The sequence below is a fragment of the Zeus faber genome, assembly GCF_960531495.2.
Source record: "Zeus faber genome assembly, chromosome: 10".
In the NCBI taxonomy this organism is placed as follows: domain Eukaryota; kingdom Metazoa; phylum Chordata; class Actinopteri; order Zeiformes; family Zeidae; genus Zeus; species Zeus faber.
Window position 1 is genome coordinate 25,345,898 of NC_137199.1, and position 24,962 is coordinate 25,370,859.

General features: G+C 46.6%; 1 protein-coding gene across 1 annotated transcript; it reads left to right on the top strand.

Annotated features, from left to right (window-relative positions):
* Nucleotides 1–2,993: 2,993 nt before the first annotated feature.
* apln (apelin) lies at nt 2,994–24,962 on the top strand. Its single transcript, XM_080007765.1, has 3 exons — nt 2,994–3,687; nt 16,540–16,712; nt 20,335–24,962. Exons 1-2 carry the CDS (start codon nt 3,621–3,623, stop codon nt 16,704–16,706), a joined length of 234 nt encoding a protein of 77 aa, XP_079863891.1. The 5' UTR covers nt 2,994–3,620; the 3' UTR covers nt 16,707–16,712; nt 20,335–24,962.

The window sequence follows — 24,962 nt, forward strand, 5'->3', positions numbered from 1 at the left end:
TTCCACGGAGGCGTGTGACTCAAACGGGTTTTCGAAAATGGGAGCGGATGCTGAAGTGTGGAGGGCGGAAACATTTTTTTGCACAACAACAACAACAACAACAACAACAACAACAACGCACAACACAATCTATCCGCTTCTGTTGATTCAATCATGGAAAAAAAAAAATAAACACACAATACAGTAAACATCCGCACGCTTCATAAACATTTAAGGAATCAGGCTCTTTATATAGAAGCGGACGATAAACAGGAAAAACATTAATGGTGAGTTGTAAGCAAGCACAAATCTTCCATCAGATTGGTGGGATAATTTTGCGGTGGTGACAGACCACCTGTTGACAAAAGGGTTTCACCGGGGATTTGCGAAGGGCCCTTTTCCTTCATTCCGGTGACAGAAAACTATTCCCTTCTATGATTAGCCTTCGAAAACACGGCATTCCAACACAAAGTGGTAATAGTAAAAAAAAAAAAAAAAAACCTCCGGAATCAGGAAGAAGCCTCATTCTTCAAGGTCGTGGTCGGTTGCCGATCTCAGACACGCACACGCACACGCACACACACACACACACACACACAGAATTATTTTATCGGGGCGGGGGGGGGGGGGGGGGGGGCTTCCTGTAAACAGCCGAGTGTTTCCTGTGTCAGGGCAGATGTGGTTGTCTCGCTCGTCCACCATGACTCATGGCACATCCCCGACGGAGGCTAAAACAGGGACCTCCGCCGGCTGGAGCCCACGTCACAGTGCACAGCCCTCCGATGCACTCCGAGGAAGCGCCATCTGTTACGCTCTCATTATGGGCTTTGCTTCAAGCTAAGATAATTAAACGTAATAGAGTGCAAATGTTTGAGCCCTTATTGCCAACTGTACGATAGCTCAAGCGCTCTCTCGTCCACACCGGGGGAGGTTTTAATGCAGAGAAATGCAGTTAAATGTGATGTGATAAAACCAATACTGTCAATTAGCGCAGACAGACACAGCGTCCCGGTCTCCGGTAAGATCCGGAAAGCGGCGCCGATGGTCGGCTCATATAAATTAACGGCGCAGGTCAGGGGTGTGCAATTTCAAATCACTCGACGTCTTTCTCACTACCGATCGTGCTCTATTTTCCAGTGTTAATCCGTGCACAGATGAGGAAAGGCTGCTACCGTCTTTCTTGTGACTGTTCACGGAACGCTGTGAACAGATTCCTTTACAGGCACTTGTACAAATTATCTTTAGGCTAAATAAAGAGCCAGGCTGGGATAAGCACCGGCCGCCCCCCCAGGCGGGGCCACCCCCGAAGCGAGAGGATTACTCCACGAAAAGTGAGGGCTTCAAGTGCTCCGAGTAAAAATGGAAGGCGCTCCTGTTGTTGGACCTCGAGTGGGTGTCACGGACGCAGTGCCCCCCGGGGACACGGGACTTTGGGGGGACAATGGCCGGGCTGTGTGAAGCGGAGATCTCGAGCCCTGCGGGGTCACGAGGCCCCCTCTACTCAGATCCGCGCCAGTAAAGTGACTGTTTAGTGACAACACATAGAGAGGGGCTTGTGAAGCCGTCCAGGGAGGGGGGGGCTTTGGTGTTTCAGCGCCGCTCATCCATCACGTGTCACCGTGTCTCTACCGGGACTCGGCTCCGTGGGACCTGCGGGAACCGGCAACTTCACTTTGTGAACCTAACGGGGGCTTGATGAAACCCACACGCGATCGTTACTCCCCATTTTACCCCCGTTTTAATGCTTCTCCGGGTAAAATATAAAGCAACTGAGAATTGTATTTTTCGTGAGGGCCAAAATGCATTTGATTGCAGTGAATATTGTTGCGCATCACGTTCTACCAAACCATCCGTAGCGTTGATGATGACCGGCAAAAAAAATTAATAAATCAGCAAATTCAATACAACAAGGTGGGGTGTGGAAAGTGACTTAATTTGTATGTACTTTTATCTATGAAATATCACTGCGTTAGTGATCCCGGAATGACGGGGGAGGGGGCGTAGAAAGTTGTCGCCTTGATGTTAGGCGTTGGCAAAGGCGATAAGCAAAACTTGTTGCAGTTCCAGTACTCGCCCATAGCTCTCACAATTCAAGGCGAGAAACGCAAGCTTTCCTGTTTATTGTCCGACAAACAAATGAAAAAATAAATAAATCAGTGTATTTTGTGGCAGCCAAGGGTGTTGGTTCCTCCGGGATCTTTGTTCGCCCGCCGCGGGAATCAAATCTTTTGCAACAGAATAAAACAAATGACGAAGTGGCTAGGGGGGGGGGGGGGCGAGCGACGGGGTCAGACGGGCCGCGAGGCCCGGTGTCACCGAGGGCCAACTTCAAACGCCGCCAAATGATTGACGCCGTTCTCGTTGAGAATAAGAATAGCGGGGGGGGGGAAGGTCCGCGCGGCACAAAAGCAGGAAAACATGAAGGTTAGTATTTATTATTTTTTTTTTATTTTTTTCCCCCCCTTTTCTTTCTGTCATCTCTTACCTTCCCTCCCCTCCGCCGCCCTCCCCCCTTCCTTCCAGCCGGTATTTTGATTCCGGGATCCCTGGCAAAGGGGGCCGCGTTGGAAGATTCGAACAGCTTTCAACAAGAGCATCTGTTTGGGTATCGCTGTAAACCTGGACCCCCGCCCCCTCCCGACCCCCCGCAACCCCTGCACCCCCCCCCGTCACTGCACAACCCCCCCCCCTTTTTACTAAATTCCTCACAACACACAGACACACACACACACACGCACACACACACACACACACACACGGCATGGACTCTCCAGCTGAAGGAAGAGAGGGGGCAACAGGGTAACGGAGTGGTTTTGCGTGTGTGTGTGTCTGCGTGCGTGTGCGTGCGTGCCTGCGTGCGTGCATGGCGGAGGGGGCGGGTTTGGGTCTTTTCCGTGACCCACAGAGTCAATGATACATAAGCCACATGACCAAGCGGGCTCCTTATCCAAGGCAAACAGGACTTGTGCACACACACACACACGCAGACAGGCAGACAGACAGACAGACCTGCAGGCTTCACATCCACAGCTCCACTGAACTTGGCTCTGGCAGAGAGAGAGGGGGAGAGAGAGAGAGAGAGAGAGCGAGCGAGCGAGCGAAGAGGGGGACAAAACACACCTCCGTGGGAGAGCTCAGATAAAGACGTGCCTTCAGTCTTGGAGTGGCGCTGTCACACACTCAGATACAAATACGCATTTTTGACGCACGGACAAATAACACAGGCAACAACCCCGGGTGCCAATTCCTGGCACAGAACACACACACACACACACACACACACACACACACGCACACGCACGCGCACACACACGTATAGACAGGCACTCTGTCTCTGCTTACTAACACACACACACGCACGCACGCACACGGGAGCAAACACTCTCTCTCTCTCTCTCTCTCTCTCTCTCTCTCCTATCTCTTTCTTGCTCGCTCAGCTGCTCTCCCTCTCTCTCTCTCTCTCTCTCTCTCCCTCTCCCTCCCATCCACACACATACACACACACACACAGACACATACACACACACACACACACACACACACACACACACACACACACACATACACACACACACACACACACACACACCACTACAGTATATCAGCGAGTGACTAGCGGAGAGACGGAGGGGAGCGCAGAAATGAATGTGAAGATCCTGACGCTGGTGATAGTGCTCTTGGTGTCCCTGCTGTATTCTGCCAGTGCTGGTGAGTAGAGGAGCTGCCAGCCCTTGTAGCCGGTCGCCTCCCAGTGCTTTTGCTATTTCTCTGCTGTGTTAGCCTTGTGCCGTGCAGGCAGCTGTAGATGATCAGTTAAGCGGCGTGGATAGCCCTGTGTGGGCTCTAGAAAAGGCAGGAATATCAGCACCTGGTTGTGTACAGTACTGCACTGCAGTGGTGATACTGTCTGCTATTCTATTGTGGATTTCATATTGAACTTGAAAGGGACATACTGCCTGTGCTTTGGATATTTTTTGCTCTCAGCTTCAGCTCAATGTAAGCAGAGGCTGTGATTTTAAGATTAAATATTTAGAGGCTGGTATTGATGGGCATTTCTGTGTGTGTTTGTGTGTGAGTGTCTCCCTGTGTATGGGTGTAGTGGAGTGCCGTTCCTAAGAGATATTGAGGCTATATCCATGGGTGACTGTTGTGGCTGTTACAAAATGTAGATATGCATGGCACATGTCAGCAAGGTGGAGTTGCAAATTGAATGATGCTACCCATCAGACCCAAGTGCTCTTCTCCATTTGTTCTTACAATATCCCTGTAAATGTACAAAAGGACAACTGTGATGATCGGCATTGTGTTGTGCTGAGCATTGCACAGGTCCCAGATGTATGGATGTTTGCTCAAGCGGGTCAATCGTGATGCCGTGTCACAGTAAATCTTTACGCAAAGCGCCGTGTCTGTGCATCTATACTGGACCACAGATAATTTCCAATATGGATCTAATATCTCCAATGGAACCATTGCACAGGATCAAGCTGTATTCAGATCGATGTCTCATTATAAGTCTTTAAACAACCCGTCCGCCCGGTCAGTTTTGTAGATTCCTGCGGCCGGCCAGAAGGCTGTAGTCTACAGTGACATACTCTCGGTTGCATTGTGGTGTGAAAAAACAACAGTTAGCCTTGTGTAAATGTCTAGACCCCTCCTCGGATTGGCACCTATCTATGAACTACAGCTGCTTGACAGACATACACAGACACTGTGTTTATGTTTAGTCACATGTGATTGACTTAAATGTGTATACTTGCAGTATGTGTATACAACAGGATGCCTCATAGATCACTTCTGTGTTTATAAAACGCTGTGGAGAGTGGTTGGAGATGTGTAGATTTTATGGCTGTGATCTGCTGTGTCGACACGGTGGTTGGTGCTGGCCGCTCTGCATATCGATCCACAGAGCAGAGCACTCACAGTTCCAAATGCTTCCCAGCAGATTCATTACGACAGTGACATGCTATTTTTGTCTCCGGCTCAAAGCACATGAGTAAATGGGAAGCAATTATCTTGCATTATGGCCAGTGTCGTTTTTCACGCCCTGCATGTGGATAAGCATGTTCCGCGCCTGAAAGCCCAGTGCACTACGCCAGCGAAGCAGAACACAAGGCAGCTTCGCCCTCCGGGCTCGTGGGAGCTTATCCATCTCAACAATGTTCAAGTCATGCTGCTTACGTGCTTCTCCGTTCCCCCGGCTTCTACTGTAGTACCGGAGCTCCATTGACAGAGATGCGAAAGCCAGAGAGAGGCAGAGGGAGAAAGAGAGGGAGGGAGAGGGGGCAGAGACAGAGAAGGAGATGAAGGTAGGGAAAGAGAGGGAGAGATGCAAGTGTGTTGCAGCGTTGATGGGTGTGGGGAGGGACGGTACGGCCCTAGCCGGAGTGTGTCTACGCAGCACAAGCCTCTGCTACAGTATGCGCTGTCGCGGGAAGGTGTCGGAAGAGGCTCTGCATGTAGGCAGTGGGTGTGAAGCCTTTCATCTTGAGACAAACGCTTTTCCAGTTCAGTGGGCTTTGGCTCTCCAGCATCTGTGTGCGTGCGTGCGTGCGTGCGTGCGTTTAAGAGAGATAAAAAAGAGAGAGGGACACAGATGGATAGGGAGGGCGAGAGAAATAGAGGTGTGCATGTGTATAATTGAGGGAAGGCGTTCAGAAGCGCTCGGATACGATGCTGCATCTGTGAGACCGACGTAGGGCGGGGATTGTAGCGTGCGTGGCTGCGTTTTTGAATCTGTTAAAACACATTGTGCAACAGGCAATACGGCTCCTGAACAAACCGCTTGCTTTCGACATTCATTTAATGTCAACACAACACACGAGCTATGGCCTCGTCTGCGAAATACTAGCGTCCTTGAGCGGCGCACTCCAATTATCCATCCTTAGAAAGCACTCTGCCTTGAGAGCGGACAACAAGCCATAGGCATGCGGTATCCATAATTCATCCTGAGGCTGATCACTCTCCCTCCTTCCATAACTCTCAAGACTGGTATGTAAACAATCCTGATTCAGGAAACCGCCTCAGGTCTGCACAGGTCTGTCACAACCTCTCAAGGAATATCAAAGCACCTCGCCACCAAGAGATGCAGCCATTTTCCAACGATCGGGACCTGCAGGACAAAAAACAACGGTCCGGCTTTCATAGTCGCACGTGCATCTGCAGGAGGTGTAGATGTTATTGCTGCTGCCGGGTTTGGCCAGGTACAGCAGGGGGATGTATCTCACAGATTCCGGTTGTCTTTGAGAGAAATCATCTGCCGAGAAGAAGCAGATTTTAAGGGGGATGTCGGCAGCGCTATTATTCCGTATTAAACTTTGATGTAGTGTTGGGGCTGTGCTGGCTGCACCAGCATACACACCCCAGCAATCGCACATGATGCTCAACCAAGTGTTATGGGTCAGGGAGAGAGGCGGTGCTGTCACAGCAGCCACTGGCTAAGGCAGCTACCGTCTCACGGTACTGCTGTGAAAAAAATAAAAATAAAAAGAAAACCCCCCCCCCAAAAAAACATTTGGATATTTTGATAAACAACATCGATCAAACCCTAAACTAACAGTGGGCAGGAAGCTTTAAATCACAATCCTGGCTCCTCGTCGTGGGCGCTCCTGATATAAAAAAAGGTGTTTTGTCTCGCGGACGTGATTACGGTGACTGCGAGAGAGAACAAAAAAACAGACAAACTTTTCCAGATGTCCAGGGACAGGAACATAACATAATAACGGTGGGCAAACAGTGGCTTCACCGGGGGTTCAGCGGGAAGGTTATTACGGGATTATGGAGAATCAATGAGCCTTTCTCGGAGGCACAGGAGCATGTAGGTGACAGCTGGGCTTCCGTCGTTCCAGACGGACAGAAACACGGACAAGGTCAATAGTTGAGATATAGTTTAGGAGCAGCGTAGGATTCCCCTTTCGAGCAGCATTGCATGCAAATACACACACCCACACACACACTTGCTCACACACACACAGGAACCCATCGAACATATTAGTAGTTGTTGACACGTACAAAACCGGTTCTCCGATGCACCGAGAGGAGACTGCTCCGCAAGACAGTGAAGGCTGACTTGTTCGCGACTTGTTGCTCTGCCTTGTATTTCGCATTTTCATCTATAAGGTACCGCGATCCCCAGCTTCCACTATATCAACAGTAGTTTCGATTTATTGGGATAGCTTCCTTCCCATCTGCATGCCATGCCTCAAAGTGCTTCAACGATATAGCCCGTGATTGCTGTGGAGAGTGGGCTCGGAAAAGCGGTTTAAGGAAAAATCATAACTCATTTGGTAGGGATATAAGGTTAACCTTTAGACTAACGCTCCTTGGGGAGTTCGACTGTTGAATACTCTGGCATATGTAACTGCCGGACAGTTGTAATGTAATTCAGAAACCCTTTGAATGAATAAATCTACTCACTTTGGACATCCCCTTGAGAGTACGAGCGGTGAAGGGGAAAAAGCAGAGGGAGTAAAAGACAGGCCACAGGAGAGAAAAAATAGGACAGGAAGCGCAGGAAGAGAGGCTATCGGGGAGCACGGATTGTTCTCTGAGCCCTCTGCGGCGACTTAGCTATAAAACATCACAGTCCAACCTTTCATTCCAGTTTTTACACATGGGGAAAAGCCTCAGTTTGGATTGTAAAGGAGAAGGCTGTTCTCGTCGATTCGGTGACCGCTCCATTCTGTGGACCTGGGCAGGAGTCCCCCTTGGAACTGTGAGGAGACAACCCATGTTTTGGGGTGCAATGATTGGTAGTCAGCCCTTCTGCTTGTTAGCCGGGCCTATTTGGAACGCCAGACCATGTCCTCAGGACGAGGGTACTCCAATCTCACTCCCCACGAGTTAATTAGAGCCAGATATTTTCAAAAGCAGCGCAGTCTTCCAGCAGGGTCCAATAACAAAGTGATTTATGACTCTCTTTTTGAACATTAAGCGTTACATTTAAAGTGGTGGCCCATCAGATCAGATTCCTGATCGAGATCGGAGTGGACATTTTTATTAACAGCACACCGGACCGCAAATAAATATTCCGGACTCTCAGAATAAATGCGCTTTGAGTGCCTTCATGCTCAATTTGAGGGAACTCGGAGAGGGAAACAAATTACATTTAAATATATTAGAGTCAATACAAACACTGTTAAAAAAAAAACTATTTATATGAATTTTTTTGATGTGGATTTGTATGAATCTTAGAAAGATGTGTTTGATAGTCCGGCAGATAGACTGGGCGCAGAGACTGGGCGCAGAGCAGTTTTAAATGAATTAACTTTCATTGTTAAGTTTCAGTTGCCTTGTTACTTTGAGGTTAACACGTCATGGACCGGTTAGATCTCATACCTGCTAGAGACCTGAACAGATGGCCCTTGTTAGACTGTCTGGGCAGGACTAGGGATTTGGGTTGTGTGCTGGGGAGATGGGTTCATGGGTTGCGACGATGGATTGTTCAGAAGGACTAAGCATGGTGAACACTTCATAATGCCTCCATTGGGATCTGTTGAAATTTTTTGAGGCCTCGGCCACGGTATATCCGCATCCGTCCGACACCTCTTATTTATACGATAAGAGTCTCAAGCTGTGGTGCACCGTTCCAACCGGTGTGTGGCTCACGTTCCCGCCCAACGTCCTACAGGAGATGGAAATTGAAATGATTAAACCGTCCCTTCCGTGTGACACCACTGCGATTCCCTTCCGTGACCACACAGAAATCATTCATTTATGAAACAATACATTATTGGCCACAAGGAATCTCATTTCTTGTCTTGAAGACTAGTTCACGCATTTTTAGTGGACGCTCGATCACAGGTCAGTCTGATGTTCTGCTGCTGACTGATAGTGGAGATCTGCCCACGGCCTGTTTCCTGGTGGTTATTTTGGGTTCGAGACAGGGCTCCTCGCGGGGTCCTTCTATCATGTCACTTCTGAGCAGAGGGGCCCCCGTGGACCTCAGGACCCCAGAATACGAACAGATGTATACGAGAGTGGAAGGGGAAAACAATATATGGAATTCGTAAACACATATCCACATCAGGTAAACAGTTTATCCAAACAGCTAATGAAAACCTCATGGACCCCGGAGGACCTGCAGAGTGTTAAATAACCTGCACAGCCAGTTCGGACAGCTATAGCTGTCAGTAAAAGGCAGCAGGAATTTTATGGCTTCAGTTTAAACTTAAAGTGGGGATTTTAAATGACCCACGGCTTTACGGCGTTACAATGTTTACATAAAAACACTTTTTACTGCAATACTTACGATCAACCACTACCATCCTATCAATAATTAAAATGTTATATCTAGCTCTTTTATGAACTAACTCGGGTGCCACCCATTGTCTTGTGTCTCATTGGCATTGATTTCACCTGGTTTGAGTGGATCTTTAAGCTTATACTTTGAGTGAATCAAAACAATTGTTTTCATCCTTCAGGTTGGTTGAGAAGAATTCTCATCTGATGTAATGTTGATGCTATTTTCCTCCGAGCGCGTAGGGGCTATGGGGACAGGCTGTGGTCCCCCAAGGCTGGAAAGATGCAGTGAAGTCTCTTGTTTATTCCCTCCTTTCTCTCTGCCCCCTCTCTCCCTCACTTTCTCTCCGTCGCATCTCAAACGGGGGGAAGGCATGCGGGTTTCACAGCATGGGGTGAGTTATGACACAGGAGAGGGAGGGGCTGTATTTCACATCTGATTAGCGTGCCCATGGAAACGGATGGTTGGAGGATCCCTTTGCCCTTGACATGCTATCTCCGGAGATTAGGGCAATGGTTGGGAGACTTTCCTACTTACCTGCCTACGGATGCAGCCCACTGCCGTTCGATGAAATGGCCAGCCCCGCGACACCAACACACATCCTGCGGCTGGCCCCAATCTTCCTACAGTAAAGCCTTGAGGCCAATTGGGAAGGAAAGTCTGTTCAAAGACTGCGATTGGACCTCTATTATGCCTATGTTTAATGGGCTTCAACCTACAGTTACCTCCTAGCCACTGGTTCACCCCTTCCACTGGAGCGAGCTTTTGAATAAACCAACAGGCAGTCCAGTAGTCAAGTAGTCAAGTAGTAAGGGGAGTCGGTGGTTTCATTAGCTGGCTCAACGCTGCTGCCGGCCCCTTTGAACTCACAATGCTGTGATCATAGCAAAGCAGGCCGCCTCACACCTCATCATTACATACACTGCCTAATTCAGGAGTGTGCATACTTCACAGCCTTCACAGGCAGCCGTGTGGCTCAAAGGGACATCTGCAGAAACCTAGAAAGTTGTGGCCAGCGCAAATGTTTTTTTTTTTATTTGCTCTGGTGTTTCAGCCGGGTTCAGTCATGGTTCCTGAGCGGGGTTGCAAAGGGGGCTGAGTGTAAAATGCTTACCCAAGCACGGGCAGGTTTTCATGCACTTTTGTTTCCTCTGTGGAGTTTACGTAGACAAAGCCGTCCTTCAGATCAGCAACAAGCCTAGTATTATCGCGGAACAACAATGCTGCATATCAAATAGGACCGAACAGCAATGACAAAAGTACAACCACACCACACCCTGAGGAGAACAGACACAAGGCGAGTGTAACGGACGAAGAAAAGGGTTAAAAATACGCACATGAAGAGCGCTAGTGTAGATTTAGTGCTAATGCAATGAAATCTATAAACCTGGAACCTGGTTCATTCCAGCTGAAAAAATGTCATTCTTTTTGCTTCAAACGGAGCGGATTTCACGCTGGCTGCCATGGTAACGTGGTTTGAAAGTCGGCAAGCAATTGGTACCAGTTTCTGCCAAGGCCCAGAGTTATTGGTAGACATTCAGTAAGCATCATTTCCACTCCAGCCTCACAAAGGTGCATTATTTGTCATGTTAGGTGCGCTTCCTTTGTCCTGAAGGTGCAATTCCATATGTAAAGTGGAGTCGCAATGAATTTTGGGGTGGGGGGTGCCAACAAACATCCAGCAAATCTGTAGTAGAGTGCTGTAGGGCTACAGAGGCTTACTCAAGGCTGGCTTGAGCTGGCATGATTAACACATCTCATCACTGCCTAAATAATCCTGATCTCCTTAAGTGCTTATTGAGGAGGAAGCATCTCTGTGCCACGGCATGTGCTTGTCTGGCTGTGTGGGTTAGCGTGTCTGCAGCAATTGCATGCTATAGATGAATTCACTGGCTAAATCTGCACAGCTCATTTTAGTGAATGGAGGAGGGAGCACACGACTGAGACAGCGACTGGCTCCTCCGACGTCACGGTAATAACCATGGCTACACACACCAGGGGATTAAATCTTCCACCCCTCTCCCACAAACACAAATATTGTTTTGTGTAACCCCTAAGGATTGAACAGGGACATCCACATGAGCCACAGCAAGCTGTATGCAAAATGTAAAATACCCTACTAATAATAACAAAAAAAGATAATCATGTTCTTTACATTAGTGTATTGTCAATTCATAACAAATACTATGATGGGGATCCTTTATTTATATCTAGATCTATAATGTTCATCAAGTTGATCATACAGTTTTTACACCAAAATTAGCAGGTATACCCAGGTTTTTTCAACCCGGGTAAACCCGCTAAAAATAGGCGATTGACGCCGTTCCCATTGCCAGTGAACGAGTATGCCTTTCTTTTTTTTCTTCTGGCGTGTAACGTTCCACGAACATCCCGGAAAAGGGGCGTGTCATGGTTCTAGTGTGATTGGGGGGAAAAAATTAGAGGCAGCATGAACTATCCATGCCCAAACCCACCGGTCCTTTCGGCGGCGGAGAGCGGAGACGGGCTTGGGGCGGTGCTGGAGTGGCTCAGAGCCCGGCGGGGGCCGTAGGGGGTTCTCTGTTGCGGTCCCCGCGGAGCAGTCCCCACACTCAAAACATTTCATCGTCCCGCATGTGCAATGTGCATCGCGCCGGAAAAGGGGCGAACATTTGCATGTCGACCCGGGGGTCGTGATTCCATCACAGCCGATCAGAGCCGGAGCTGATAAATACCTGTGACTATTGCAGGATTATTTGTCCCGGGACTGAAACCCAGGTGTAACCTTTCCCACTAATGACAAATGCCATCATGCCAGATGTAAATGGGTGTTACCGGGTTTTTCGTACAGTGGAAAAAGGGGTATTAGTGTTACAAAATGCTAATGTGATGATGAAAGTGCTCAGGGCATTTTGATAATACATCTAATGGTGAAATGAGGGCACATTGTCCTGGTTCAATGGAGTCTGGTTCAATGCATTGTTCCATTTGATTCAAGTGAATTTTTTTTTCTTCCATTTTCTCAGTACATGGCACTTTTTAACAGATCTTACCACCACCTTCAAGAGGAATTGAGCTTTTAGAATTGAGAACAGCAAATTGCGTGATGCCCATAATAAATGCCAATACATTTAGGGGTCATGAAACTCCTATTTACTCAAATCTGCTCCTCTGCTCCATCCTATTAATCTCTCCTCATGTTCCAGGTCAGTGTCCCCATTTCCATTATGTGACAGTAGCTTGTTTACACATCAAGACACCTCTGTTCAAACTGTGTTCAGCAAGACTCCCAGAGTGGATGTGCCGCAGGAGGTTAGATGCAAAGAGAAAGAACATTCAGCAGAGAAACAAATGTTTTGAAAATGATCAGCCATCCGTGAGATTGAATCAATGAGATACAGCGTACGATTGATTCATAATCAGCGTGGCTTGAAGTGATGAGCAAGTACAATAAACAGATAAGATTCAATCAGATGACGAGTCAATTCGCTGTGACGAACAGAAAATTAAACACAGCGAGAACTCAGTTATGGTTGCCTTGATTGCCTATGCATGCAAATTACTGCATGTATAAAGTCATAATTAATAAGCAGAACTCATCATATATTCTGTCGCTAGAATTACAAACTGGTATTGTTTAGTCTTTTATGTCCAGGTAATATAAGGGTATAGGTGGGAATACATCAGTTGTGTTCTACATTTACACGTGCATCCATTTGCTATGGGATCCATTTGGGATCATTAATCTGCTGCAGAATTCTTAATAGGCAACTCTAGCCCATTTGCCACGCTCTCTGTGTTTCTGTATTGGCATTCTCCACCTTTGGCGACGAAGCGATGTACATTTTGCCTGCCAGGCCGACCATGAGGGCAGTTGATAGAGTTGGCGTTAGACCAGAGAACAGAGACGATCATTTTTCTTGTTTGACTAGACCGGCAAGTGTGAGATGTACTACATATATAACTCTAGGCATGGATGATGGGCTGCTGGGGACTTGATGGGGAAAAGTTGTTAGTAATGCTCTTTCATGCTCAGCTGGATAAGACAGTGAGCCTGGCCACTGTAAAACCCGAAATGATAGATAGCACCTTTGCTGGGTGCCGAAGCGGGAGCAGGAAATTAGTCAGCGGCTGACCAACTACTCATCATTAGTCTGCAGGCTTGGCAGGTTGTGACAATGCTGATGCCTTTGTATCCCTCCGTCCTCCTGTCAACCCTTTTCCTCCATCCTAGGGGCACAGTAAGCAGACATGGAGCAGCGGTGGCAATAAGTAGTGGCATTCCTGCAGTTTAATTAGGAGAGTACAATTTGAAAGGCTAAATATTGGGATTTAGTGGAACAAGGGCAAAGCCAGGTCAATCGGGTCTTCCAACTGGCAGATTAGATGGATGATATGTTGAGACTTATCTGATTCCTGTTTTACTGTTTTGCAGCTGAACATACACATGTGAACACTGAATGTGAAACTGTGTCCAATTACAGAGCAATAAGATGGTCTTGATATCTATGTTTACGGAGATGAGTGTGCATTATTCAGTGGTAACCTTATCATTGTAAGAACCACACAGTGTTATCTAATTGTAATTGCTTCCACATTCGGTTGCTATAGACTTGACTCCAGATGGCTATGGATGCAAAGCCTGATGTTGCTATATGATATCGGTTGCATCATGACCCCTTCCCGACTGCGAGTAAGAGTTAATCTTTAGCCGCAGGTCACAGGGAGATAGCTTATTTTTAGCAGCCTCCATTACACATTTCAGTCCTATGGCGAGATGGATGTGTTGAGAGTTGTCAAGTGAATCGAGAGACGCTTTCCCCTCAAACCCCAGAGCTGAGCAGTAGTTGACAGCTTGCCATGGCAGGAGACATCTAAATTGTCTCATTATTGACTACGGGGTTGTGATAGGCTGAGCCACCCAGAGAGGACGAGCATATAAGTTGGGATAAGCACAGCTGGCCCAGGTGCAATTATGCTACAAACAGTATCTTGGGTTATCTTGTGTGTGTGTGTGTGTGTGTGTGTGTGTGTGTGTGTGTGTGTGTGTGTGTGTGTGTGTGTGTGTGTGTGTGTGTGTGTGTGTGTGTGTGTGTGTGTGTGTGTGTGTGTGTGTGTGTGTGCGCGCGCGCGTGTGTTTGGGCATGTGCATTTATGTGACATATCTCCTAAAATTCCTCTCACTCAGTAATTTTCATTGGAAATGTGTGTTGCGGGCTTGCATATGTGTGTGTGAGCGTGCGTGCTTGCATGCGTGCGTGTGTGAGAGAGAGGTGGGAGGTGGGTTTATTCTAAAAGGTGACATTGTAGGAATAAGCAGCTTGTTGCTTGTTGCTGCTGCTGTACTGTAAGGGTTCCAGGGGCCAGTTAGGGAAGGGCCCGAATGAAACCCTGCTTCAACTCAGCCTCAAGAGTGGCTCACCCATTGAACTTGTTCTCACGTTGAACCCGTACGATTATAAAGAAATGAGCTGAAGGCGTTCCGAATGTGTGAACGCCTCCCATTCATTGAGTCTCTGGTACAATAACAAGGGGATAATATGCAGATTAGCACGCTTAGGGGAAACGATGAGCTTTGGATGCAGAAATATGCAACAGAGACTCTCCTTGCTGCAAATGAGTTAGCCCACTGTTGGCCCATAAATATAGCACGTAATGTGCTTGCAAAAGAAGATTAGAGTGAAAATGGAACTTGAGCTGTCTGGCGTCTCAGTGAAAACATTGCGCTTTTGAGCCCAGCCGTGCGATGCATTCAACGCTTTCAGACCAGAAAAACAACCCGTTTTCTGGTCGGAAACAAAAATTAAGGATCATCGATTCTGCTGAGGGTGGCTGTAGGGTAGGCTGGGTAGGCACACACTACTCCCCGTTTTTTTATCGTTTGTTGATAGCGTCGCAAACGAACGCCAAACACTCTGAGAAGAGCAGTTATCATACAGTTTTGAATGCTGGAATTAGCCCTAAAGGACAAATGATTCGATAATGTCTCCAGAAGTGCTTCTTCTGGTCCATTAACGGAAGTACTGAGGCCGAGCAAAACGACAGCTTTGACAGCTGCTCAATGGCATTCTTAAGTATCCCTGCTCCCTTTTCTCACCTCCGTGGTAGTTTCCTGTGCGGCGGGGAAAGAAAGGGAGAAATTCATTTAGATCTTAAGGAGATCGCTTGTGCAGTGTCTTGTAGATGTAAGGAAGGTCTTTCTCCGGGGAATTCTAAAAATGGCGCTCGTGTCTCTCACGGGAGGACTCTGAAAATTTCATAACCCCACGTGACAGGTGTCACTAAGCCGATTGAGAATAAATTCATGGTTTATTATACAGGGATATTTCCTGTAGTTCTCAAGTTGTGTATCCACTTGAGTGTTTAAATAAAGGGCTCTAAACATAATGTTGGTTTAATAGATATCCGACCAAGGCACAATGTCACAAACCTACAGGAATATTCAGTTGCATTTGACTAAGTGAAAACACAGCTTCAACGCTTGATTGATGCCTAAGCAAGTTTTGAAAAACCTAACCCAATTCATCTTGTGAAATGAATCGGATCATTTTAATTCACCTGCAGGCTATAGCTACAACTACCCTGCCAAACCAAACTGATGTCATGCTTGGTGACGGCAACTGTTTTATAGATATAGCCCCTTAAAGTGGCCTGTTAAAAAAAAAAAAAGTGCTGTGCAAATACAACAAAAGAAAGTGAAAGAGGTGTGAGAGATCCTCCATGATAAATATCTGATTGCGAGTCAAAATGCACTCCTAGAAAAGATATCCCAGAGGAGGTCTCTTGGTTTGCACAAGGTTGAAAGGTTACGGAGAAAGCGAAGTGGATCAAACCATTTGGAAGAGAGGGGCTTAAACGGATCAGGCCACACTTATTGAGAGATGACTGAAAACATCTGGGATCACTCTTTCACACATGGACACATACGCACGCACACACAGAATACACGTTCGCGCCCCGTGCACGCCACACATCCTGTGGGCGACGCGTTGCTTTTTGGACTCGTCTCCAATCTGGGGTCAAACAGGCAGCGCTAAAGGATGCACCTCCGCCAGGTCTGGTGGTATCTGAGGCATTTGTAATCTCTAGGCGGAGTGATGAAGACATGAGACACAGGGCTCAGGGTTTCTTGCTCAGCTGCGTCTGGATCTGCTGTGCTATGGTTCCATCGCGTTGGCTTGATGAATCACAGCAACGTTGGGTGGGCTGATGGTGTCTCTTATTTCCGCATCATCACTCATGCCATCCCTGCTCTCGATGGTCTGCGATCAGCCTTTCGCTGGACAGGCCAATGTCGTAGAGGAGCTGTGAAACATGTTCTCCCTGCTTGTCCCCCCCTCCAGGTCCCATGGCCTCCACAGAGCATGGCAGAGAGCTAGAACAGGCTGCCGCCATGAGGAAGATGGTCCAGCAGAATCCGGGAAGGGGTGGCCAGACCCACAGACCCTCCGGCTGGAAGAGGAGACGCCCACGGCCCCGTCTTTCCCACAAGGGGCCCATGCCGTTTTAGAACAAGGTGAGTTTTCACACAGTAAGGGTTCCTACTGTACAAGCTTGTTTGGCTCACGTCGAGTGCCATTTCATTCCAATTGATTTTTATCAATGAAATATCTTACAGTGTACCTTCATATCTGATACCAGCTAATGGAGCTGCCCAAGTTTATGGATTCATTGGCGGTTAAACCTAAAAATCTGGAATTTTTAAGTTGCCAAATGGTCATGGGTACAAGCAAGCTTTTGTGTGTATGATAATTTTTTAAATACTTAAATTATTCATATTATTTTTTTACACACCAAACAAGCTGCTGCTGTAGTACCCTGAGAATGTTTACACAATAACACAATAATGCCAACAGGTCTTGAATGGGTTAGTATTTGAAAACTTTTTTTTTTCACATTATCTCTTGCCAGAGTCATTTCGTATTGTTTAGAGTGAAAACTCAAACAGTTACAGGAAGAGTGGGAAATCAGTTTATAACCATCATAGCCACACTTTGAACTCAACATAAACACAGGGATGGTATTGTTAGCAGAGGAGAAAACCTGACGTCTTGACAGATTATTGGACTTTTCCATGTCCCCATAGTTCTCCAGTAGCTGCCGTGTAATTTTATATATTTTGCTTAAAACTGGAGGCAAAGATGCAAGGAAACCCTACCTCTGAGTCAACTCAGCCAGGGTAAATCTTTTCTTTCAATCTGATAAAGCCAATTAAAAATCTTTGCTCAAGATAACACTGAGCAGGGTTGGGTTTCTCAGCTGTATTATGAATGTGTGTCTTTCAGATTATAGAAAATAATAGCTCACTGTAAAGACAACCTCATCTGAAACTCTTTAATCTCTAAATCATCAAAATATTTTACCTATCACCTTGAGGTGGCTTTGTTTCCAAGGTTTCCTTTATTGCTGCAAAAGGAATCCAGTATAAATTACATTTAAAACAAGCTTAGTTCCAAACGGCTATGAAGCACTGGTAATAATCACAATTTGTGGGTGAATATCTACAGGCAAGCGAAAGCTCGTTTCTATTGTCTAGTTGGGCCGGTTGGTGTTAGTATGTTTGGTTTGATGGTGCTTCTTGGCTGGAGAGCAGTTGCAGCACCGTTTTGTCTGTGAGTGGTGAATCCCCGGAGCCATTCATATGTCTCTCTCCCAGAGCCTGTGAGAGACAGGGGAACTGGACAGGGCACAATGGCCCAGCAGGGGGTGCCCGCCAGACAAGGCCTGCTTGCAGAGGGCTGACATAAATTAGTCACATTGTGAGAGGCGGCTGTGTGCGGCAGAAAAAGACGTGTCATTCCCATAACCCATGGTTAATCGGTTTTGAAGGGAAACGCAACGGAGGTCTGAGAAGTTAAGAAGCCGGATCCTCAAAAGCACGTCGGTGATATTTCCAACGTATAATCATGGCCGCAGCTGTTTTGTTAGTTCTAGAAAGGGTGAGAATTCTTGAACTCAAAACTAAATTCCCATTGTGGACATCAGAGGCAATGCGCACAATGGCAAAAATAAAAAGCAAGGACGTTCTACTCTTTTGGGGCGGCATGGGAGCTCTGTGCTCCACAAATAAAAGGTGAGCACATTCGCCGCCGCTAATTCGTCACTTCTCGCTCGCCGTGCCAGAAGGTTGACCACACAATGAGGGAAGCCTCGGGAAGTTGCAGAAGAGCCATTAAAAAAATAAAATAAAAAATCCTCCGTGACTCACAGTTCTCACAAACACCACTTCAATGACAACGAGATGAAGACTTCCTGCTCGCTCTGCCAGACTCTCATCCCCCGTTGATGAGGTCATAGTTCATCTTTTTCTTCTCCTTTTTTTTTTTTTTTTTCCCTCCAATCACACAGCCAGGCCGTTTTTTTCTGTCCGACTGGCGTGCCAATTCACTCTTTTTGCACGAGTCAAGATGGTAAGGAACTCGATTGGGAACATGAAGCCACAAGACGCCATCAAATAAAATGCCATCTTCTATCCCAAAAATATTTTGCCGGTTCCCATGTCATCTCCAGATTGTGAGAACAATGTCGTGCAACAGTTAGAATGCATTCTTAAGGAGGAATTATCAACCCAACAACACAACAAATAGAGGCAATCAGCCAATGCGCACCTCCCAGGAAATGCTCCGTCCTTTCCATGAGCTCTCCCTTAATAACCTTCCACCGATGAGCGGGGGGAAAAAAAAAAAAAAAAACGCTTTCCGAACAGCCGGAGTAGCACATCGTCTCCCTCGAAGGGCAACGAACAAAGATCAAAGCCCGCGGCACGTCAGCGACATCAGCTGAAGAAGAGTGAGATTTCGATGAGACGGACTGTATGTGGAAAATGTCACAATTGGCCCAGATTTAATTGCTGTCTTTGTATAAATAGTCTCAAAACACTAATACACTTGACAGGCCCATCCGCCAGCTCCGGTCCTCCCTGTTGCATTCGGCAGTATCCCCCTCCGCCTCCCTCCCATTTCAATATCAAAGGCAGCTCATCTGTTATTCCCTGTCACCTCAGGCAAACCAGGGAAGGAGTCTGAATTTTAGTCATTACACGTTCCAGATGTGAGGGAATCCTTAAAGAGAGACGGTAACCCCGGTCATCCTTATGAGCCCATGAATGAACTTCGAGCGAAATGTGTTATTACAACTCTTGGATGTAACGCATGCCAAGGACACTTTAAAAAAGACAGCAGGATATTAAAGACACTTTTAAAGCCTCAAGAATGTGTTACACAAAAAGGGACTACCGAGTGATTTGTGTGTGTGTGTGTGTGTGTGTGTGTGTGTGTGTGTGTGTGTGTGTGTGTGTGTGTGTGTGTGTGTGTGTGTGTGTGTGTGTGTGTGTGTGTGTGTGTGTGTGTGTGTGTGTGTTAAAATAAAAATTCTGCCTTAAAAGTAGAAGTCGTTTTCCCACCGTTACATTGGAGAGAAGCGTGGCCGATCCGCCGTATCCGCAGAATTCTGGGATGCCGTCGTGGACCTTTCTCGGGCGGGAGGGGGGGGCTGGGTTAGTTGCCCCGCTGATATCATACAGTGAAAAGTCACACAATAATACAGACACAGGACAACAACCTCAAGCTCATTGGAGATTAGATACACATCAGTTCTCAGGCATTACGTAGGCACAGAAATATTCCACTTTAAAACAAGGCCAGTCTTTCATCAATGAATGCGCATTGTTGCCGCGTTACAAAAGCGCACCGACGGCAATCTGCGATCGGAAAATTATCACGCAACAGGGGAGGCCGAGAAGGGCGCGGGGGAGATGAAAGATTGCCCCATTGAGAGTGCCCCGAGGAACGTCTAACGTTGGCCGTCTGGTGCCAGAGTGAGCTGCGGCCATTGTTTTCCTTACGCACTGCCGTCGATATCCATCAAAAGGCTGTATAATCTTCCAGTTTTATGTGAGGGATTACCTTTTCTTTCAGGCTTTCGAGTCAAATCTTGTATTGTTTAAGGTGGAGATGAATCGACACTCTTGGAAACCCAGTCTGAGCCTCCCGGGGGTGTTTTTTTGTTTTTTGTTTTTTTTACCACCGTGGAAATTGAAATTGCATAACTTTGAAGATGTGTTCGGGTAAAAAAAAAAAAAACATGCACCTTGGGATATTTTTGCGATGATTCTGTTTTGTTTTGCTTTGTATTTGCAGGCACTGCTTTGAGCGCCCTCCCCCAGGTTCTGATTTCTATGCTCTTCCTTTGCCTCGGGGGGCCTTGCAACGGAGGGCCACCGCTTGCCCAGCCTGAAGAGTGATGTCCATAGCACCTGCTGGTTCTTCAAGCAACTCTGTCCACTAAAACCTGGACAAGCCACTCACCCTCAGCTCTGAGGAGAATTTGGGGGGCAGGGAAAGGGGTGGGGGGTTTTGAGCCCGAGTTACCAGATTCTATTTCTCTCTCTCTCTCTCTCTCTCTCACTCCCCCACTTTTTCTATTTATCTTCTTTTTTTTATTATTATTATTATTATTATTATTATTATTATTATTATTATTATTTGCTTTCTAGAGCCCTTTCATAACCATCTCCCTGGGTGTCTCACGGACTTTGCATGACATGTGGTGGAGAGGGGAAGCCGGTCCAAACATACTTAGTCTTAAAGCGTCTGTCATTTCTCCGTGGTGTGGTATTTCCCATCGTTCAGATCCAAGGTGATCGCAGCTGCTGTTCCCATTGCTGTGCAGCTATTTCTGGCTTTATACCAGTGGGAGAGGGTGCTCATTGTGAGGAAAGGACAGTGGCGGTTCAAAAACGAAATCGACCACATCAACCATGTTTTTCTCAAAGATACTCTTTCCCAATCCCAAGCTGTGAAAATGTCAACTATTGAAAATATCCTTTCCAAACCAAACTACGGAAGCATTATTGTCTTGTGACGGGATCGCCAACTACACTTTGTTATTGATGCTTTGCACTAACTTTCAACAGCGAAATTGAACTACCGAGACCAAGGCGATATTTTGTGCAACGTCTACTATATTTGGCATAGTAATTCCTTTCTTTCGAGGAAGCTCAAATCCAAAGGTTGGGTGGTCGTGAATTGAACACCTCAACGCTCCCCAGGTTACAGTCACAGTGTCCCCACCGGGGAGATGAGTCCTTTGACCCCGAATTCCCAGCGCTAGTCCTTCTCCCACTCCAAATCACAATCCTAGCCCTAATCCTGTACCAAATCCTCAGCGTCCTAACCACACTGCTGCTATGCGCGGCGGCTCACACGACTGTTAACTGGCACGGGCGATCCGCTCCAACGACGGACCGCCTCGCCTTTTAATAAAAGTGCCAAATAATAACTTATTCCACAATGCTGCCAGAAATGTCCGAACGAAAGGGAGAAAAAGGAGAAAACACATTACCTCTTGTTTGAAGTCTTTATACACTGACACATTATGCATTATAAATTGTGATAATGAGTAACCGAGCCCATTTCCCAGTGGTAGAGGGGAGGAAAGTCAATTTGACCAAAAAAAACAAACAAACAAAAAAACAACATTTCGCAGCAGACACCAGTCAGCTCGGTAAATATGCCACCGTGTTCAGCCTACCACTAGTGCTCTAGTTGTCTTACTGTTTGGGATAAGACTAGTCGGACCCTTTGATGGAGATCTTCGATTGACGGAACGCTATGCCTTTCCATCATACTGGAATATATTACTGTTGAGTTCATTTTATTTTTTCTAAGTTTTACTAGTTTTTATTTCTTTTCTTTTTCCTTTGTTTTTTTTCTCAGGGTGCTGTGATAGAAGCCTGTACCAGAGGAGTCTATTTTGTGCATTTGTTTCACGATAATCATGCGCATACAGTACATTTATAGCTTATATGAGCATATTTTCGTATATCGTATCTTTACTCTCCCTCTATGTATAAAACCAATATAGCCATGTATCCATCCATACTCCTTTTTCCGATTCATGACTCTACCCCCTACGTCGGGTACTGTTGCCTTTCTCGCTCGCCCGTCCGCAGCACAGGTGGTCAGGCTTTGATCACCGCGCTCATTAAATCCAATGGTTAATCTTTCTCAGATGGATCTCCCTTAGGCCGGTTGGGGCCACTTATAGTCTGAGCTCATTGTCAAATTGGCTTTGACTGAAACCGCCCCCATTCCCACACCCTACACCCCCCCCTTCCCTTCCCTCCCCTCCCCCCCGCCCCGAAGCCCTGTTGATTTCTGTGCCGCGGGAAAAAAACCCACGGAACACAATTAGAAATGTTTCATGCTAGAGTAGCCCGCGTTCAATCAGTCCGTTTGGTGTGTGAAGTCATTTGTAGTGGATGTTACTTCTGCTTAATTACCAAATCAACCCAGGACGCCGCCCCTCACGCCGGCCAGGTGAGGAAATAGGCTTGGTGAGCGATATTTCCAATGGATCCCTCCCATCCGTTCCCACATCTCATGCAAATATTGTAATGAAACGGCTACTCTCCTCGGTCCGAGCACGAGGGGACTTTTTTTATTAAGAGAGCATGTTAAAATCACAGCGGTAACCCAGCCAAGCTTACCTTGATTAAAAATGTATTAAAATCCTAGGGCACTGTGAAGGAGTAATAATTTCAGTTCCACCATTATTATTTCATACCCTCTCAGAGAGAGATGCAGATTTCATTAATGCTCTTGGGAAAGAGGCGGAGGTTGTCATGTATTATTGGGGGAAGAGAGTAGGAGGATATATGAGCTGGGAAGTGCAAGTTCTAAGCTGCAGGAGTTGGGACGCCGGAGTAGACTGGGTCATAACGAGGGGTTCAAATCAATTTCCCCACCTCCCGCCCCACCCCACCCCATCGCAGAGGTTATTGTCGGGGAGCTGAGCAACGTCTGTATCTGCACTGTTCTTCATGAATGTATCCCCCACCATCCGCACCAGCCGTGCTGCCCTTTCAGAGGCCAGAGCAAACCAATGTTTATGTAGAGCGCCGTTTCAAAATGGTCTGGTTATCTGTATCTAAAAACAAAGCCAAATATTTGTAGATTAATGATCCACCTCCCCCGACTTACCAAGTAACCCCCGTCGGTAGATGTGGCTTTGCTCCGAGACTTCTCTGTAATGGTTTGCGAGGCTGCACTTTTGCAATTCCATTATGCTGCTGGAAAAATAAACCCTGAAAACAAGAGTCTCTTGGTATGGAATGGTTTTGCAGTGTATTGTGACAATTTATTTTTTGTCCTATTCTCGTCTAGCTGGTTGTCCAAAGCTTAACTTTTTTAAATACAGTGCGGAGAGCTGTTTCTTTCGTGGATGTAACAAAAATAGAAAAGTAGTCTGCAGCACAACATGTCGTGGACACGTGAAAGCTTTTTTTTTTTTTTTTTTTTTTTTTCTCTCTTTCTCTGTAGAGCCGAGCCCACGAGCCCTGCCCCTGCACATCAGGTTAATGGGCCTTGTGGTGCGGAGGGACGAGCACGTCCAGGCTCAAACCGAAATGGTAAACCAATACATTATGCTCGGGGAGCGAAACCATTTTCCTTAATGGTCTTTTCCAGCAAGGCTTACACAAGAGAAACGATTCCTATACTCCCATTGTTTCCTCTCTAGCTCTTCTCTGTTGTGACCATCGCAAGGCCTGAGTAATGTTCCTATGCACTTGTTTGCATGTTTTCCTGTTAGGCCCGCTTTCTTCCTCTTGTGGTTTTTTTTTTTGTTTGTTTTGTTTTTTTGTTTTTTCAAAGACCGTACCACTTTGTGTTCATGTCTTTTTATTTGTCCTAAAGCATTTGGCTCAGAGAGCGCCAGGAGGGGAACGAGAAGGACGATGCATTTGTTCCACCGGCGTGAATGAGAACTTACAGATGAACTCGGATCCAGGAGGTCGCCAGTTATTATCGGGCCCATTTGGTTGCCGTTTTCCCACCCATGTGTAGGCAAGGTCCCCGCAGGAGAATCACCAAAAACCACAATGCTTTTAAACTCTTGATATTGCTGCCACGCCGATTCTCACAGTTTCTCGATCGGTTAAAAGCCGTCGTTCGAAAGATGCAACAAGATCCAAACATTTCACTCGTCCAGGTAGAGGGGGCAAGAGTTAGCGTTTCGGCACATTCCATGATTTACCTCGTGCATCTCAACGTCCGTCATACTGTTTCATTTTGGCCTTTTCGGAGTGGGTGTCTGCAGGACCGAGTGGCCGATATTCAATCCACCGCTTTCACACGTTTCTGCCGGCCCGGGGCAGTCCGAACTGCAACTAGATTTGATTCTCAAAACAGGGAAATGGATTTGTTCCGTCGTCCGTCCCGCAGCTTCGAAATGAGACGTTTCGCACCCAGATTAGAGCAGAGAACCCTCCTCCATCAGCCGGTGACGGCGTTCGCCACCTCCGTGACCGCGGTGTCCAAACATCTCTGCCATTTTGAACGGTTTTGGGGAGGAATTCCAGAGTCTGTCGGCTTTTACACGCCATCGCAACAGTGTTACTAGGTCTCAAGCAGACACCGTTTTAAAAAGACTATGTATTACTCCCGATCTTCTGGTTCTGTTTATGGTGTGTGTTGATATTACTCACCAGGCCAAATGTACAGTCCCTGTCTCTGTTTTGATGTTGAACTGGGCAAAAATAAATGAATAAATAAATAAAACAAGTGTATCAGAAATGGTTGAAATACTGTGTACATATTTGAACTTTTGGTTTCTAATTTATAAAAGATAAGCTTTAGCTCTTGGAGTACTTATTTTATTTTTTTTCCTTTCATGCGTAGCTTTGTGTTTTTATTTTCTATTTCTGTAAAGTGTGTAAATATATCTTTATGATAATAAGTAATATTAAAATCTTATTTTAAGAAAA

Excerpts from the sequence above, each read along its gene's own strand:
- apln (XM_080007765.1), top strand. The coding sequence starts at position 3,621 with ATGAATGTGAAGATCCTGACGCTGGTGATAGTGCTCTTGGTGTCCCTG. Across the intron at positions 3,688-16,539 it reads GCTGTATTCTGCCAGTGCTG|GTCCCATGGCCTCCACAGAG; the intron begins GTGAGTAGAGGA and ends CCCCCCCTCCAG.